General features: G+C 38.7%; 1 protein-coding gene across 1 annotated transcript; it reads left to right on the top strand.

Annotated features, from left to right (window-relative positions):
• Positions 1-394: 394 nt before the first annotated feature.
• Positions 395-13,817, top strand: sirt5 (sirtuin 5). Its single transcript, XM_041792051.1, has 9 exons — positions 395-507; positions 1,849-1,964; positions 2,049-2,182; positions 5,439-5,664; positions 6,001-6,088; positions 9,383-9,436; positions 9,524-9,647; positions 12,530-12,645; positions 12,733-13,817. The coding sequence occupies exons 2-9, from the start codon at positions 1,862-1,864 to the stop codon at positions 12,803-12,805; spliced, it is 918 nt and encodes a 305-aa protein (XP_041647985.1). The 5' UTR covers positions 395-507; positions 1,849-1,861; the 3' UTR covers positions 12,806-13,817.
• The last annotated feature ends 5,126 nt before the right edge of the window (positions 13,818-18,943 follow it).

Raw genomic sequence — 18,943 nt, 5'->3', positions numbered from 1 at the left:
AGACAAGACTAACAATAGCCTAAATAAAATATGGATTTATGAGATCTGTAAATCATTTCTGTTTTTATTTATATTTTACACAGCGCCCCAGCTTTTTGGAGTTGGGGTTATATTTTAAATTAGAAAAGCAATCAAAAACTGGAATATTATGCACGATTTTTATATTTAAACAAAGTTATGTCTGATGAAAATCTTTTCCCTTTTCCGTTTGTCTGCATTGCTGTATTTTTTAATCATTTTAACAGAAGCAGGATTGCATCGTTGCGTCTTTACAAAAGCGTTTAAAATAGAAACTGTAATGCTATAAAAAGACATCTGTGGTACAAATACTCCCTCTGCTGGTGTTACCGTTATAAGAGGCGTTGTTTTTTACCTCGCTGACTTACCCGATTGGCTCATTTCCTGTCAGCCAGGCTAATCCACCAACCACCATTAAGCTGGTGAACGACAGAAACACCGAAACACTTCCTGGCTCTCCAGTTTATCATCCTTGCTTCCGTCTAACAGGTAGATAGTGGTCATTAATACTTCTTAAATATTATTTTTGGGTATTAACTGTCATGCAGCGGTATCCTCTCTGCGTAATATAAAGCCGTTAGTGGTTTCAATGGGTACCAGCGCTAGCCTGTTAGCATGCTACCTGTTAGCTTTAGCCAGATAGACAGCCAGCGACTGACTCTTCACTACGCACGAGGAGGATTCATGCTCGTCTACGGGAAGGGAACTATTGTCATAAAGCCGTTTCTCTTTAGTTATCCAACCTAACTCCAGTGCTAAAGACACAATGTGTTAAAGCTAGCTTTGTGTGTTTATGTTGACTCAAGTGACCTTATAGCTTTAACAACGACCTTAAAATAAATTCACCACACTTCAGGCTAATCACAGCCTTACCTTTCACTGGACATCAGTTTTATACACGTTATGACCTCTGGGGTTTCAGTGTTTTTGTGTTTTTTACTTTGAACTTGAAAACTCATGATTTTGACAATTTTTCTCATATATTTACCTTGAAAAAGTCTTTTAACTTTTAATTTTGTGTTTTGAACAGTTTTGATTGTTTTATTTCAGATTTTGAGCCTTAAATATATGATTTTGTCTTCAATTGAGTTATTTTAAGATCATTTTTACATAATTTAAATGAAATGGGTAGGTAATTTTTATGTAATATTTTGTATATTGACATTGCTGGTTGTTAACAACAGTTTCTTTGTGGTATTTGGTTTATGACCAGTGTGGGTTTGACTTATAACTGACCTTTTTTTTATTTCTTTATAGTAGATAATATTCAGATACACATCAGGCAGCCAAGAAAAAGCAATATACAGCCTTTGATATGTACATCCATTTATGCAATCCAAGATTAGGCTACATTATCTATTTAGATTGTTTGTCTTTTTGTGAATAATTTTTAAGTTTGATATCTGATCCAGACACAAACTTTTTGGGATACCAAATATTGATCATCAGGACTTACACATAACTTCTTAATTCAATGTAGGCTGCTATGTAAACAAAAATAGTGTAACAATAACTGTATTATTTATTTATCTATTTATTTATTGTAGTATTTATATTTGAAACTAGTATGATAATAGTATTACCATTGTAAATTTCCTTGCACAGCTAAACCTCCTTTGATCCATGACAACCAGAAAAATCGAAGTATAAGACTCATAGTACCTAAAAGTTTTTTCCTAATTCCAAATTACAGCCATCTTACTTTAGAAAACTAGGTGCAAACTGTTTAATATTAAACACAGTAATTACACATGTGGGACATACACTTTATATGGACAGATACATTACAGCAAGAAAAAGTAATAGTATCATGTTTTTTTTTTTCCTTAGTCTTCATAGCCTGATGATTGTGCGGCAGTTCATCTGTCGGGGTGTAGTGAACTCTGTTGTGTGTGCCAGCCGGAAAAGACCACCAGGCACCCAGAACATGTCCAGACCAAGTTCAGGTAGTCTTTACGCTTTTTTAAAATTCCTCTGCATATCCAGTTGGTTTTGTTTTATTTATACTTTGTTTCATGATTTGTGCTTAGACCTGGCAGCTTTCAGGGAGATTTTCTCAAAAGCCCAGAATATAGCCATCCTCACTGGGGCAGGAGTGAGTGCAGAGAGCGGAGTCCCAACCTTCAGAGGAGCTGGAGGCTACTGGAGGAAATGGGAGGCACAGGTATGAATCCACCAGTGTTGGAAATTCATTTTTGTTTTGTCAACGTGCCATGGTGACTGTGGATTTGAAAATCAACCAGCCACGTATTTTTTACCTGCCATACAGAAAAGGGTTATTTTAGTTTATTAATTTAAGGACGGTTGGAGTTTTGATTTGGTTTAAAGCTTCATTTCTCTCCTGTATTTGTATTTTCAGATGTTTGAGTTGCCAGACATCTGAGGCACCCCATTTAATGATATGGCCTTTTCATAATTAATGCATTTCAATGACATAATAATGGGGGACTTGTCAGAAATGAAATGCAAGTTTATCAAATTAACTGAGGTTTAGCTGAACTACAATCTGTGTGAAGTTGATTAGATACCGTATTGACTTTTGACTTTATTTGCAGCAGCTCGAGTCAGAGCCACAATCAGCTGCTTTGAATAGTCTTGGACTTAAAACAAATGAAACAGATTAAACACATCTTCAGCGGGTAGTCCCACTGTAACGCAGAAATAAATCTGGTTTAAAGCTTCATTTCTCTCCTGTATTTGTATTTTCAGATGTTTGAGTTGCCAGACATCTGAGGCACCCCATTTAATGATATGGCCTTTTCATAATTAATGCATTTCAATGACATAATAATGGGGGACTTGTCAGAAATGAAATGCAAGTTTATCAAATTAACTGAGGTTTAGCTGAACTACAATCTGTGTGAAGTTGATTAGATAACGTATTGACTTTTGACTTTATTTGCAGCAGCTCGAGTCAGAGCCACAATCAGCTGCTTTTAATGGTCTTGGACTTAAAACAAATGAAACAGATTAAACACATCTTCAGCGGGTAGTCCCACTGTAACGCAGAAATAAATCTACATCACACTGAGCAGTGACACAAAGCAGAACCATTTCAGCACATACAATAGGCTGTCACTGTAAACACTGATACCATCAGTAGCAAATGAGGAAGATGGGCTCTAAAGGTTCTTTGCAGTCACATGATTCTGATGACGCACTTAGGGTCAGGAAGTAGGAGACAGCCAGGAGGAATGAAGAGAAATGGAGGAAAGTTAGCACTTAAAAGCTCTAAATTGACCTGTGTGCTGCAATTATCATCAGAAAAATTCTACATACATTGAGTACAATTCTTACGCTTTACAAAACAATTATTTTTTTTCCTGCAGTTTACTGATTTGCCTGGTGTGGAGGTCATCAATATCAAGATTTACTCACACCTCCTAGCTCCCAGCATTGTCTTGCCTAGTGGTTCTTAACCTGGGGGTCAGGACCCCCTTGGAGATTGTCAGAAACTGAGAAGGGGTTGCTAGATGCCTTCCAAAAAAAAAACCAACCAGAATCTTTTTAATGAATTCAATTTTTATATTTTACCCATTTTTATAAAAACAAATGCAAAAAAAATTGTTAAACGTAAAATAAAAACACAATCATTCGGAGCGATTTAGCTAAAATATGAGTAATTTTTGAAAAAAATCCTTAAATGTGAGTCTCTGCATGACCTTTCTTGAATTTTCATGGCTGAGCATGGCATGGCAGAGCTGCTGTTTTATTTTGAACTGCTTCCCACCCTCAAAGATCTTAAGCTTGAGGATGCTCCAGAGGTTCTCAATAGGGTTGAGGTCAGGGGAGGATGGGTCCGCACCACGAGTTTCTCTCCTTTTATGCTCATAGCAGCCAATGACACAGAGGGATTCTTTGCAGCATGAGATGGAGCATTGTCATGCATGAAGATAATTTTGCTACTGAAGGCACTGTTCTTTTTTTTTGTACCATGGAAGAAAGTAGTCAGTCAGAAACTCTGTATACTGTGCAGAGGTCGTTTTCACACCTTCAGGGACCTTAAAGGGGCCTACCAGTTCTCTTCCCATGATCCTGGCCCAAAACATGACTCCGCCCCCTCCTTGCTGACATTGCAGCCTTGTTGGGACATCCACTACCCCTCCATCTGGACCATCCAGGGTTGCACGGCACTCATCAGTAAACAAGACTGTTTGAAAATGAGTCTTCATGTATTTCTGGGCCCACTGCAACCGTTTCTGCTTGTGAGCATTGGTTAGGGGTGGCTGAATAGTAGGTTTATGCACAACTGCAAGCCTCTGGAGGATCCTACACCTTGAGGTTGGTGGGACTCCAGAGGCACCAGCAGCTTCAAATACCCTTTGCTGCTTTGTAATGGCATTTTAGCAGCTGCTTTCTTAATCTGATGAATTTGTCTGGCAGAAACCTTCCTCAGTATGCCTTTATCTTCATGAACCCGTCTGTGTTCTGAATCAGCCACAAAGTTGTTCACAATATAAGGATCACGCTTATGTTTTCATAAAATATGCAATGTTTTTGTTGTCCAAGGCATTGCACTATTTGAGGCTTTTCAGTTGCAGTGAGATCCTTTTTTTCCCCATATTGCTGAATCCTGTGGCCTGCTTAATAATCTGGAACATCCTTCTTAAGTAGTTGTCCTTTTATTGGGCTCACCTGGCGAACTAATGATCACAGGTTGATTTCAGTTTTCCAAAGAGCCCTGAGACACAATACCATCCACGAGTTAAAATGAAAAATAAAAAATTGAATGTTTATGACACTAAAATCCAATTTGCATAATAATTTGGAACGTGGCATGTTGTATTGTGTACCTGACAATTGTGGTAAGGAGGGAGCTAAGCCAACAGGCTAATCTTCTAAATTTACAAGTCAGTCTATGTTTCAACCCTCACTTACATTCATGAGCTTTGAGTCATGACTGAAAGAATGAGAATGAGGATACAAGGACATGAAATGAGTTTCCTTTGGAGGGTGTCTGGGCTCAGCATTAGAGACAGGGTGAGGAGTTGAGACATCCAGTGGGAGACAAGAGAAGAGCTGCTGCTCTTTTTTATTCGAATATGTGCAAAAAGCTGCAGCACAGTGTTTGAGAAAAAAAAACTTTATTGTATATTTCATAAAGAGAAGTTTTCAGTGAAATGCTTTCTTTAGTTCCACCACACTTGAGAAGTCCATTCTCATCAAGCATTCCTGGGAGGTGCACTGAAAGTTTAACTTTGACTAAAAATAGTAATGACTCAGAGGGGAAACCGACATACCTGATTTCTTTGAAACTTCATTACAATTCTGAAGCAGAAGTGGAAGACTGCTGTGTTGGTTTGGCCTACATTCCCAGCAGATTTAGTGATAATTTTTTTAAGGGAACTTTTCATTCAGCACTGTTTTTCTTTTTTTTTTTTTTCAGTCAGGGTAAAAATAAGCTCCGCTCTCTCCTGTAGGAACTTGCCTCACCGGGGGCCTTCTCCAGAAATCCCTCCCGTGTTTGGGAGTTTTACCACTACCGCCGTGAGGTCATGCTCACCAAAAATCCAAACCCCGCCCACCTCGCCATCGCAGAGTGTGAGGGGCGACTGAGCAAACAAGGACGTACGGTTACAGTCATCACTCAAAATATCGACGAGCTTCATCGACGCGCTGGATCTAAAAACCTCCTGGAAATCCACGGCAAGTAGAAGAGAGACTCTATTAAATGTTTTCACACAATATGAAGTTAAATATATCCTTTTTTATTTATAAGAAGTTGTTTGTACTTTAATTTGTGCCAATTTTGCCATGTCATTTAAGGCTTCCCTTCCCCTGTTTATAGATAAAATTCCTGACCATTAATGGAAATATCATTAAATGAGTACAAAGATGCACAAAGATGTGCAATTTTTTTTATATCAACTAGTTCATCATGAATATTTTTTTTAGTTAAAAATACTTTAAGTGTATAAACTGTTTTTATTTTTTTCTTGTTTCAGCCCTCCTAACCTCTCGTTTCTGTTGTTGATAATCCAGGCAGCCTGTTTAGAACACGCTGCATGAGCTGCAGTCATGAAGCCGCCAATTACAAAAGCCCCATCTGTGACGCTCTGAAGGGCAAAGGGTAAGAGCTTCATCTGGTGTCATTTGCTGAATGGGCCGATTTTTCTCAACAATATAAAAATGTGTCCTAACAGATATTGATCACTTTCCTTTCAGCACAAAATGCCAGTGTGTAAAAGGAAAAGCCTGTTTCAGTGTGTCAGATGTCAGGAGCTTAATAAAACCTGACGATGCTGTGAAAAGGAAAAACTGTGACCCAAATGAAATGTCACTTCAAAACGCTGCTTATCTGACATTTAAAATGGATGTTTTTAATAGCTCAAATGTTCCACTGATTGATTCAGTCTCTGCTGGGAAAAGAGTGACATGCGACCTGTGCTACAATGCAAATAAAGATCAGAACTGATAATGCCATATTTAAACTAATCTGTACTGGCCCTGTTAGCAGTAAATTGATTTAAACTGTGATCCTTCTACACAGTAAGTACTGTTCTCCAGATTTAGAGGTGATTTAAATGTCTCAAAAAAGTGTACACACACGTAAAACATGTAAAATAACCTAGAAGTGTTATAATCAATTTAAGCTCAAAATTAAAGCCTTATTTTTATGATAGTATATTAATTGTGCTATTTTTTCCTTTCAGTTGCACAGTAGCTAAGCTACCATAGCAGGACTGCAGCTGGATACTACTCACTTGCTGCACTCACAGTGATGTAGAATAAATCCACCACCGCTCCTTAATGTCTCATTTCACTTTAAAAACTCAGACATTTCAGTGGACAAGTCAGAAGTCGTCTGGACCTTGTGATATTTCACCTATTTATTGGTCTCTAGATATTTCAGTTTTTTCCTGTGGTTAAACTCGCTTTCAATCTACCAGAAGTGCCTTATTTTCTTTCAGAATTTAACAAGAATTTTATTCAGATAGGTTGTTACAACCCTGGTTCAGGGGAAGCAATACAAAGGAGCAAAAACCAATCAACATCAAGCAGGTCTTTATTACAAAGTAATGTTTAACAGTGAAATAAGAATGGTGGCTGCAAACATAGCTGGTTTTAGCTGATGTATTAGAGAGCAGGTAGCTCGGCTCTGGCTTTTGTCAACACCTTACAGGTGCAGGTGTTTAGAGGATGATTGGTATGGAGGGCAAGCAGTGCCACCAAGGAGTCAAAATATGGAGGTCATGAAGTGCCACCAAAGATCAGATGTATAGCAGTCATGGAGTACCTCAGAGAAAACAAAATACAGTCTGTATAGATCAAGGGTGCCCTCAACTGAACACTGTCAAGACAGCATAAGAGTGTCAGACATCTTGCCACATCGTGCAGCATTTTATGTTCACCGTCCACTCTTAATCTACTAAAAATGTAACTCTCTGTCCTTCAAATTTCAGTTTTCCCCTTGTAAAATTTGACATCACTTTTATTGTTTTTTATTATATAGCACTTGATTTTGAACACAGAGAAGCAGAAGTGTGGTATTCAGTGATGATGAGTCTTTGACAGCTTTCAGCTGAATAGTTTTGCCTTCATGTTAACAGAAGTCAGAGCATAATATTTTAACCACAGACATGGATATTATCAGTGCACAACTATCTCAGCTAAGATTCTCAACCAAAAGAAGCTTTAAAAAGACTCTGCTGAGTGAGGAAAGTGGAAAAAAAATCCTGTTCGACAATCCTGATACCCTTTCATCTCTCTCTTACCTTGCTCCTTGCATATCTCAAAGAATGCAACAGAGAAGACAATAGGAGTGGGGCGGAGCAGAAATGCCCCACTGCTTCATTTGCAGGTTATCTGGACTTCACAGTAGCGTAATCAAGCTTATTTTGCTTATTTTGACGTCCGCTCACAAAAATTTTTAAACTTTGACTAATCTCAGAGTTTCTGTAGTTAATCATAATTAATCCTCCATCTATGACATTTTGAAATTTCACCATTTCACATTTAAACGTTTTTGTGTTTCATTTTGTATTTTTGTACTGCTATACTTAAGGGTAGCCGACTTCCTGTTTAGATACAGACTTGTTTTTACTTTCAAAGAAAATCGGGCACATCGAGTGGATCAAGGACAATGACATGTTTGATAACACAAGGTATAGATGACTTTTGACTTGGCCACTGAGCTGTCTGTTGGTTTAGCCCTTAAGAGTTCTTTTAACAACCTAATGCAGTAGTCCCTAAGGGCAAAAAGTGTCCGCCTCCCAAAATCAGCTGTAAAAATATTTTATAATCCTATTTTTTTCAACTTTAAACAAGTCAGTCTTCTAAAACTACTTCAGCCTGAAATATTCATATCAAATATGAATTATATTTTTGTGATTTTAAACCTTTAAAGGCCAGTATGTTTACACAACTCCACTGTTTTCAAGAGAACAAAATAACAAAAGCGAAAAAAAAAAAATTCACACACACCATTATCAAACATCAATAGCAACAAACATCGTTCCTGTAGCAAGGCACCCTTGCACAAAACAGTAAAAAGTGTGATATTTTGCAGCATGCTTTGAATGGGAAAAAGTAGCCCCATCTAGTGGAAAAATGTAAAATTTAAAAAATGAAAGCTGGTAGTCCAAAATGAAATCTTAACATAAAGAAATGCATATGTTTATGTTCAGATAATTGTGGGCTCAAAAATGGTATTTTCACTGTTTTTCAGTGGGACATTTTTTTGTCCTTAGGAACAAATGTGTCAATTTTTGTGTAGCTTAGCCATTTTAGGCTAATTTAAGGAACTTAGACTACAATTCTAAAACATTTTTAAAATGAATATCCTCTGGCAAATTTAGGCTATATTCTTTCAACACAGTTAAAATAGCTTTTAAAAAAACTGAACAGCACAAAATGTCCTTAGAATCTCTTAAGGGTCAAAGTGAAATGTTTTTTTGAGAAAATCTTTTAGCTTAATAGATAACGTGAATGGATTCTTACAAACATGAACATGAACTCCTAAAAAGTGTAAATGCTGTCATATTAACTAAGATGTCAGTGGGTCATTTTGTACATGGCGCTCCTGCATATTCCATAATGTATAGCAGTGTTGTATGAGTGTGTATATGACAGAATGAACACTTGAGCTTTCTCTGAGCTCTGTGTCATGGTTTCAGATCACCCTGGTGTAGCAGTGCAGCACATGTAAATAACAGATTTAATAGTAAACATAATAAAATACATCATTTTGGCTTTATTCAGTTCACAAATCAAGAAAATTGTTTCCCATTCTCAATATGCACTCAGTTTTGTATCTAAATTAAATGTCAATATTAAGGAAGAAATGTAAATTATTAATTATTGGGTATTTGGTGTAATTGTCCTTTAAAGTGACAAACTATTTTTACCATACTGCTTGTTGTAGAGCTCCAGACCCAAAAACAGATGACGCCAACATCCCTGTGCAACATCTGCCCAGGTAACACACACAGATGTTTTCTTTTATAGCACTGCTCAAAAGAAGGTGTTTGTTTTAAAAATGTCTGTCTGTGTTTGTGTGTTTCAGGTGTGAGCAGAGAGGATGCCAGGGCCTCTTGAGACCAGCTGTGGTTTGGTTTGGAGAGTCTCTGGACTCAGACATCCTCACCCGAGCAGAACAAGTGTTGGACAGCTGTGACCTGTGCCTCGTGGTTAGTATGTGTGAGTCGGTTTGTGCGTGTGCCTAATAGAGTGCACAGAAACCTCACCTGCCAAGGTCACTGGAGCCCCGTTCACACTAACACTGCACTCCTGAACCTGTTCATCGCCTAGAGGGGCTTCATGTGAGAACACAAATGTCTGAGTCCGCTGACCCGCACATTAAACAAACTCTATCCTGTCAGCCCTGTGGTACAAAGTCGATGTGATGTCTGAGTGAGTGTTGGAGTGAATGTAGCAGGTAATTGAATGGGCAGTTCACAGTGGGGAAGTGGGCAGTCTTTAGCTGCTTCATATTCCTTTTACTTCCTGTATACTTCTTTTAAGTTTATTGTTCATGCACATTACTACAAATACACACAAACAGCCAACAGCCGACAGGAGCTGATGAGCAGTGTAAAGGCTCAGTCGTGCTCATGTAGCATACAATTCAAATATTTCAATTCATATTTCAATTCAAAAAGAGAAACCTCCATATATTCTTCAGTCGTCACACAAAACCAAATATTTCAAGAGTCTGTTGTTTTTTAAAGCTTGATGTTTACAGCTTACAGCTCATGAAAATCAAAAATCCACTATCTCAAAGTATTATAAAAACAACAATCAAAAAAGGATTTATAATACAGAAATGTTTACCTCCTGGGAAATTATGTTCATTTATACTCAGTACTTGGTCGTGGCTCCTTTGTAAACAAATTACTGCATTATCACAAATTGGCATGGAGGCGATCAGTCCGTGGCACTGCTGGGGTATTGTGAGGCCCAGGTTAATTTGATAGCAGCCCTCAGTTCGTCTGTATTGTTGAGTCTGGTGCCTCTCATCTTCCTCTTGACATATCCTCAGAGATTCTTTACAGGGTTCAGATCAGACCAGTTGGCTGGCCAATCAAACAGTAATACCACCATCAGCAAACCAGTTTCTGCTAGTTTTGGCTTCACTCTCAGGTGCCAAATCCTGCTGGTAAAGGAGATTAGTATCTCCATAATGTTTCTCAGCAGATGAAAGCATGAAGTGCATAAAATCTCCTGGTGGATATCTGACAGTGTTGACTGTGGACTTGATGAAGCAAAGGAACAACAGCAGGAGATGATGTAGCACCTCAAACCAACACTGACTGTGGAAACTGAAAACACTGGACTTAAAGCACTTTAGATTCTGGGTCTTTCTGGTCTTCCGCAAGACTGCTTTATCATATAGGTATATATAGCCAGTATTTGCAAATTTATCTCAGCCATCAATGCTAATGATACAATTTATAATTGTAGTTCAGACCTAAAATGTCAATCCTTGGAAGACTCTATGGTTTAAAGGTCACGTATTATGCAAAATAAACTTTTTGAGGCTTTTCCAACAAAAATACAGTACTGTCCAGAAGTTTTAGGCACGTTCATAGACTGTAGAAAGAATTGGACAAACCCCATGTGACGTCAGTCGTGTGCTTACATTAGGCGGACTCAAACGGCTCTTGAAGCCAATCCGTGGATGCTTCCATATTGAAATCGCGATCTCAACCAAACTTTGGATCAACCTAACGGCCCACCCACTAAGCGCGACTTCCTGTCAGCCTGCTAGCTAGCATTCTGGTTGACAGAAACGGAGCCTCTGCCTGCCGAGCTATCTGTCAATCAAATGAGACACGCCAATCAGCTTTCATCCTAAATATAATCCAAATGATTGTGGTAGAAAAAAATTCCCCCCCTGTACAGTGGGAGCACAATAAGACACTAGCTAATGAGACCCATTTGGTGTTTTGAACCAGGCTGTAAACCAGTTTATTTTGTGTGTCAAAACCGGCTGTTTAACATGTGTGCAGACGGAACTTCTGGTGTTCCTGCAGCCAGCCTCAAGTGGACACTCGCGGTATAGCAATTTTTTGCACTTCTGCATTGGCTTCATTTTTTTAGGACCGAAGGTTGCCGCTTGGGCTCAATTGGGCCAAAATTTGAGGCTGAAGTAAGGCGTGTAATGGCGAGTACGTCCACCTGAGGGCCCCATCGAGCAGAAAGGAGGATTGACACAACCTAGGTAATGCTCTGGACATTACCAAGGGCATGGGAAAATAATCTGATGAAAACAAAACAAAAACCACAGCTTTAGGGCGGAGTTATGGGTAGATGTAGCGCTTAAACATAGCCATAGAAGGTTGCATTTCATATAAAGTTGTACATTTACAAGAAACCAAACTCCAAATGTCATAAATTTACTCGAAAAAAATTCAAAATTTCCAAGATTAAGACTTCTAACATCTTGGCATTATAAATAAAAAAATTCCAGTTTTTACAATCAGAACACAAGAAACCAAATAAAAACTGTGGTTAGATTTTCCCACTGTTCAGAAATGCCTCCTCTAAGACCAGATGGTAAGGATGATGTGATGACTCTTGGCTAATATAACAAGTCTTTACTTTACTTAACTATCTATTATTACTCTGTCATAATAATGGATAGTTTAAACAGGCTTTATGGCAAGAACCTACTAAGTAAGTAGGCCTATTATGTTGAGATTTTGTCAATGAAAAGGATTAAAATTGGTATCTAATCTGTCAGAGAGGGTTCTGGGGGGCTTAGCCTTTCTTTGATACAAGTAGGGGAGCCCTAAGGAAAAATGGTTGGGAATAACTGCCTTAAGATTTCAGATTAACCTTTATTTGTGACTCAGAAATTCAGATTAGAGAGCATTTTCATCACACATTTTAATCCACTTCTAAATGTCCCCATGTGGACACAAACTAAATTTGATTTAATTATGCAACAAACTAAACAGACTGTGTTTTAAGCAGCTGCTCCCTTATAGACTGTGAGCCAGCTAAATCTTTAAAAAATGTCTTTTTATTTTAATATTTGTCAAAAATGTCAATAAAAATCTCTTTGCAGGTTGGTACTTCCTCCATTGTGTATCCAGCGGCCATGTTTGCTCCTCAGGTGGCAGCCAGAGGTGTCCCTGTGGCTGAATTCAACATGGAAAACACACCAGCCACCATGCGCTTCCAGTAAGTTACAATCCAAAGAAGGTATCATTTCCTTTTAGCACACATCAAATTTAAAACACAGTTAACCTTTCTTATTGTGTGATTCAGGTTCCACTTTCATGGCCCCTGTGGAACTACGCTGCCTCCTGCTTTGGAACGCCACGAGACAGAGAAGAAATAAAAACACGCCCTGGATGTCAGCTGCACACAGACCAGACTGTCCAACACTGGAGGACTTATTGGTACAAAAACACAAAATAATCAGTGAAATGTAATGAGAACCCAACATGAACAGTGTCGGGGTGGGTTCATGAAGATAAGGACAGCTATTTCAAAATGAAGGAAACAGTTTGCTTATGCTGTTACAGGATTAAAATGATGGTGAGGTCTAAAAACACGTTATGAGATCTTATACACAAAGCACTTTAGGCATTGAAATAAAAGATGATTCATTTAGTCTTTCTTGGGCATTTTTTAAAATCATTTTTAATTTCTGGTGTTGTAGTGAATAATACACTGATACCAAATCAAACCATAACTCTAAGCTGTCAGCAAATGTATTTATGATGATAAAACTTGTTTTTATTTGTGATTATAGAGGGATTAATGATGCTTTTCATAATAGGAGATGTTGAAAGAGGGAAATGAATGCATAGTACCTACTGATTTAATACTGATATAAGCAGGTCAATTCATCACTCCTTTCCTTTTGGATTGAATTAGAAGTCAACATTTGTCTGTAGGGGGCAGTGTTTAGCTGTTGTGCAGCTTCACCTCCAGTTAGAAAGCAAAAACTGACTCCTGCCAAAGGATCACTGGGATGTATGGTGTGTTTTTTTTGTGTATGTGAGTGTATCTGTCAGTGCATTCTTGTCTGAGTTCATACAGCAGTGTGATTTGTTCCAGTAGCCATGTGTAGAGCACCAGTTAAACCAGGGAAACCAGGGACTGTGCATCCTCTCTGTGTGCAGCCAGTCAGGAAAAAGATGCATGGCTTGTCTCATGAATGTTCAAGTTTGGAAATAATTGAAACAGCATATTCATATGCAAATGAAATAAATGAATGCTCTTACAAACTGAAGATGTCTCTGCAGAGCTTCACGCTGCACGAGCTGCACATGAATCTGAATAAAAAATGATGATGGTGTATCACAGCAGTGTGCTGGTGGGATGGTAGTGGACTGAATATTATAGTCAGCTCTTTATGCTTCTCTTTTCTGCTTTAGCTGAAGATGAGATTGTGACTGACACTTCTGTGCTTGACCATGACAAACCAAACCCCCTCATACTCTTTGTCTCAATGTAAATGCATGCCCCCCTTGTTTTTCCTGAATATTTAGCTACTTTTGGGACACAGAAGAATCAAGAACGTTTTTATTTTTGCACTCTGAATGCTTGGCGTAGTGGTGACCACCTCAAAACATGTTTTTTTTTGGTAGTGTTTCTTAATACAAAAATCACTACTAGCCCCCCAAGGCGATTTCTCTGCTGTTGTGTGACGTCATCTTTAGAAAAAGGCCAAATGAATTATATTTTCATTACCAGTGATGGATATTAAAGTCTTACTACAAACACATAAAGTGGATGATGTCCCTTGATCAGACAGTGCTGTCATCAGAAACAACATGTGTTACTCTGTAATGAGAAAAGGATGGATTATGGATGAAGTAAAATAGTGAAAGCAGGGATTACAACTACACTTACTCTCAAACTGATGCTGTTAAATAATGGCACACTTTTTCAACTTGTATAAGTACCTGTGTGAGAATTTTGGTATTTAGTGTTTGAAATGAGTGTTAAATGCAAAAGAATCATACTAAAATCCTCAGTTTATATTTATAATGTATCATGTTTCAGATTAAACATTGCTTGGTAAAGAGACACAGGTAAAGGTGTATGTGGAACTAAAAGAAGAGTAGGAGCGAAGAGACTAAATACACACAGGGATAATAAGACACAGGTCAGATTTAAGACAAGCAAACACAGAGGAGACTAACTGTACGATCACAGTGGAGGGAAATACAAGGAAGTCAAGCCAGAAATCTGACACAAGGGAAAGGGATTACATAAATAAACAGAAAATTTGGGAAACTCAACAAGAGAAGAAATGCATGACAAAATGATTTATTGAATACTAGAAATAAAAACGAGGAAAACATGATTCACACACAAGAGATCAGAGGAGATTTAAAAGAAAGTATGAAAATAGAAAACAGCAGAACTAAATAAGATAACAGACACTCAAGGAACACTGAAAACACAAGGAGGAGAAAATTACAAGATAACAATAAAACAAGGAACTAAACAAACTCACGACACACCAAATCAAAACCATGGCATCCCCTTCATAGACAGCGGGTGCTGAATGAGGCAAAGACATGAGAATCCAGAGATCTATGTCAGCTGACAAGGTACAGTATTATTACTGGATTTTGTATGAATATGACTATGCTAGTGTCTACAGCCTGTTGTTGCAAACTGTTTGCATGTGGAGGATTATGTTTGTATTCAGCTGTTACTATGATGTCTGTAGGGCTTGACTTATGGCTATTACAGGCTGGCTGTGTGTGGTGCTGTGTGGGTGTACCTCGGTGTCCACTCTGGCTCCTGCCTTTGCTGCTTTCACACTAATCTCGTGTCTTGGCCGCGTCTTCCCACTGTCACTGCCCTGCCATTGTTTACAGTTTTACCTCAGTAAAGTTCCACATAAGTGACTTGATTTGTGCATAGTGGAACCGTGCAGGTAACTTTTCAAAATAAGTGTTTTGTAAAAACGAAGGGAGCTTCTCCAATAAAATGCTAAACCAGGTTTTTACTTTGAAAAGCACAAACAGGAAGTGTACTTGTACTGTGTTTTTCTTTTTGGTAACATTTCCGTTGTGGAGACTGAAAGCTTAAAAAACAGTAGAAGTTTAGAGAACAACTTAATGAAACAGCTCCGTTTTAGCCCATGCCTTTCATCAGCATCCTCAAGAAACATAATCTACCAGTGTGGACGTACATTTTTGCTACAGCAAGGTAAATATGGCTCTCCATTCATCATTTGCCTGCCTTTTTTGGTTGACAGTTGTGCACAGCTTGCAGAAACAATAGGCAAGACTTCAATTCTCTGCATTCTTTGCATGTGAGACATGGTGCTGAAAGCCCTTGGTAACATGCAAACAAACTGAAAATCAAGCAGAGACATGGTCAAGACGTTTGACTAGTGTGCCCAGTCTGATGGTGTCTCGTTGAGATATGTCTGAAAAGTTACAAACTTATTAAACTAACTGAAGATCAAGGAGAAAGGAGACAACTTTGTGGTGTAAGGTGGATTTACTTACCTATTTGTGAGTCTGAGACATAACCTTGAGATAGATGACTTTCTGCACCTGGTAAAGCTGCAAAAAATACGATGACGCAACCAATAACTACAGTGATGCCTTGTCGCCTTGTCTGGCTTCTTGCTAGGCCTCTCTTCTTTGCTTCATTCATTACCTTCCTCTTTCATGTCTTATCCTGAGCCATGGTATCAAACAGCTCTAGAAGCCGGTGTGTGAACTCGCGCTGTAAAGCCACACACTGTTCTTGATGCATCCTGCTGCCAGAGCTACAAAGTGCTGCAAGCAGGTGACCGGGGCACTCTGTGGATGCTACTCCATGTTAAAACTCGACTTTGAAACTAGTCTTTTAAAGTAGGGCTGGGCAATTATTCACAAATCAGATTAAATCACAATATGGCCTGTTGCAATTTAGAAGTCATAGAAGTTGCAATATTTTTTCATCTTGTCATGTCTGTCAAATTAATACTTGAATTTTTTGCAGCAGCAGAGATTTAATGCACATTATGCAAACATTCAACTGTCATTTTTTAGAATGGTTTTTAAAAATCCTCCTTTTCATGTTTTATATATATTTTTCTTAATCAGAACAAGTGACATAAAAATGATAATCCCCTTAAATAAAGCAGTTGATATCAAATTTGCAACATGAGCAAAAATAATTGCAATGAGGTTTTTATCATTCTGCCCTAGTTAATTCGAATACTGATGAAGCTTAGCATTAGTTCATACTCCCAGCTGCGATCAGCTGATACTAATTATCCCAGCTCCCACAGCCAATCACAGCTCTTTCTCTCAACACAGGGCTCCATTTAAATATGACGTACTTCTCACTAATCCCTGCTTGTATTAATGCTGATGCACCATGCTGCTACTGCTGGCAACGTTTCGCTTCTTCCACCCCAGCTGCCTCCTTTATAGCTTAAAGCTTGTTGCACCCTGGTATTGAGAGTCATGCTACTATTCATTAATTGCGCATGAAATAATTTCAAGTAAAACTGTACATCCATTTTGCAATAAAATGGTAAAATATATGAGGGTGTTTCTGACTGAATTTGGGTTACAATATAGAATTATTAATTGCTTGAAATTGTTGAATAAACGATGATGACCTTAAAATAATCCCATATTAAAAAGCAATCGCAATATTAGGGGGGGATTAGACTATTTATGCAAATCGTTCAGCCCTATTTTAAAGTACAAAAGGTTTATGATGGAGGTTTAATGTCCACTGGGAAACACCTCTAATTGTTGGTGGAGCTACGTGAAATATTTCTACATCTGTTTTTTTTCCATATTCTGCAGCATTTTTTTAAGTCATGCCCTAATTTCTAAAATGAATTATTTAAAGCTTCACTTTTTAAAGAAAATGTTCCATGTATTTCTTTGAGTGTATCAAGCTCTTGGCACCATAATATGAGACTGAACATCTGACCCCCTATTCTGTTCTAGCTAATTTTCTGCTTTGGCTAAAGATGATATCGTTCCTGACATTTGCTTCTTGGCCACATCGGCCCAACCCCCAGAATCCATCGTCTCATAAACACTCTCAGTGTGCAGGCCAAGTCCAGCCCCGTTAGCGCTGGTTTACAGCCGAGGCTGATGTCAGCAGAGGTTATTAATATTTGGCTAATCTGATGTTGATATTCACATTAGCCACATGAAATCTCATCACACCATCTCATCCCTTCCTCTCTCCTCTGCTCTCTCACAGCACTGTTTTCCCTCTCTGCTCTCATCTACACATCTGCCGTGTGCGGTGCATGAGGCGCCAGGCTTTCCTCCCTCCCCAGCTACGCCTCCATCACCTGCTCATTAGAGAGAGGATGATGGTCCGACGATCCCCCATGACTCGGCTCCAAAAATAACAGAGCCAATTTCCCGCCTGTTAGGCGGCGATTTCACACCAATCTGAGTTGTACTGCCAGCTCGGCCTGTCAGAGAGAGAGAGCGGCTGTAAGAGGGAGAAATAAGGTGGAAAAGAAAAGCAATGCAATAAAAGGTAAAATGTAGGTCAGAGTATAATGTGTCAGGAAATACAGGAGCTGTATCCCACAAACACAATGCCCCTATCAGCCGGCAGGGGAGGATGGAAAATTCTCCACAGTCGGAATAAAATTGAGCTATTTTTGGAGGTTTCTACATTTGAAAGGGAAACCCCAATCCCCCCCCCCCCACCCCCCCAAAAAAGACTGTCACATTTGTACAGGCTCGCTGTATCTCTCTGAACTTATCTAAGCCAGTCAGCAGAAAGCTATAGCTCGCTGTGTGAACACATTTTCTGAAAAGTCCCAAACTTTTGGAAGTGCACTTCCCAAACTCTTTCTATGGGAGCTTTCCCGGATGATTGTGAATATATTCAATTGATCTGTCATATCAGGTTAGCTGTTTCCTGCTGACAGGGCTTTATGTTTTAAACTTTAAAGACCCTGTAATGTGAAAATAGATCAGTTTTTAGGTTTGTTGTATGACAGGTCATACAAGCTAAGGCCACGCCCACTCAGGAGAAATACAATCCTCTCAGATTAATAAAATTTTACAATCTGAATGTTGACCTTATGACCAGCAGCCTGGCTCTTTGCCAGAGAAGAGATAAAGTCTGTTTTCTGGCTTGAATCTCTGTTATGATGCTTTAAATGATCACTAGACCACTGTGGCTAATAGATTTGGTAAATTTACCTCACAATGAACAAAAAAAAAAAGCATTTAACTGAATGTTCACCTTAAATAAAGGCGGTGACATCAGCTAACAACAGACTGGACTGAGATGAACTGCTCTGTGATTTTATATTGTAGTGTTAGAGGGGCGGGGTCATTCCCCACCGTGGGCTCATGACCTCATGATCCCACATTTTGGCCCCACCCACATGAAACCCAGCCAGGAAAGAGTCTAAATCCAGAATTCAGTCTCATGTAGATCTCAGTGTTTTCACAGGTTTACAGCAACCATATTCCAACATATATAGAGTGTTAAGACACACATTTTGATTTTCACTTTA

This window comes from Cheilinus undulatus, linkage group 7 (genome assembly GCF_018320785.1).
Source record: "Cheilinus undulatus linkage group 7, ASM1832078v1, whole genome shotgun sequence".
Taxonomy (NCBI): domain Eukaryota; kingdom Metazoa; phylum Chordata; class Actinopteri; order Labriformes; family Labridae; genus Cheilinus; species Cheilinus undulatus.
Note: the sequence above shows the minus strand (reverse complement) of the source record. Positions and strands in the feature narration are given on the sequence as shown.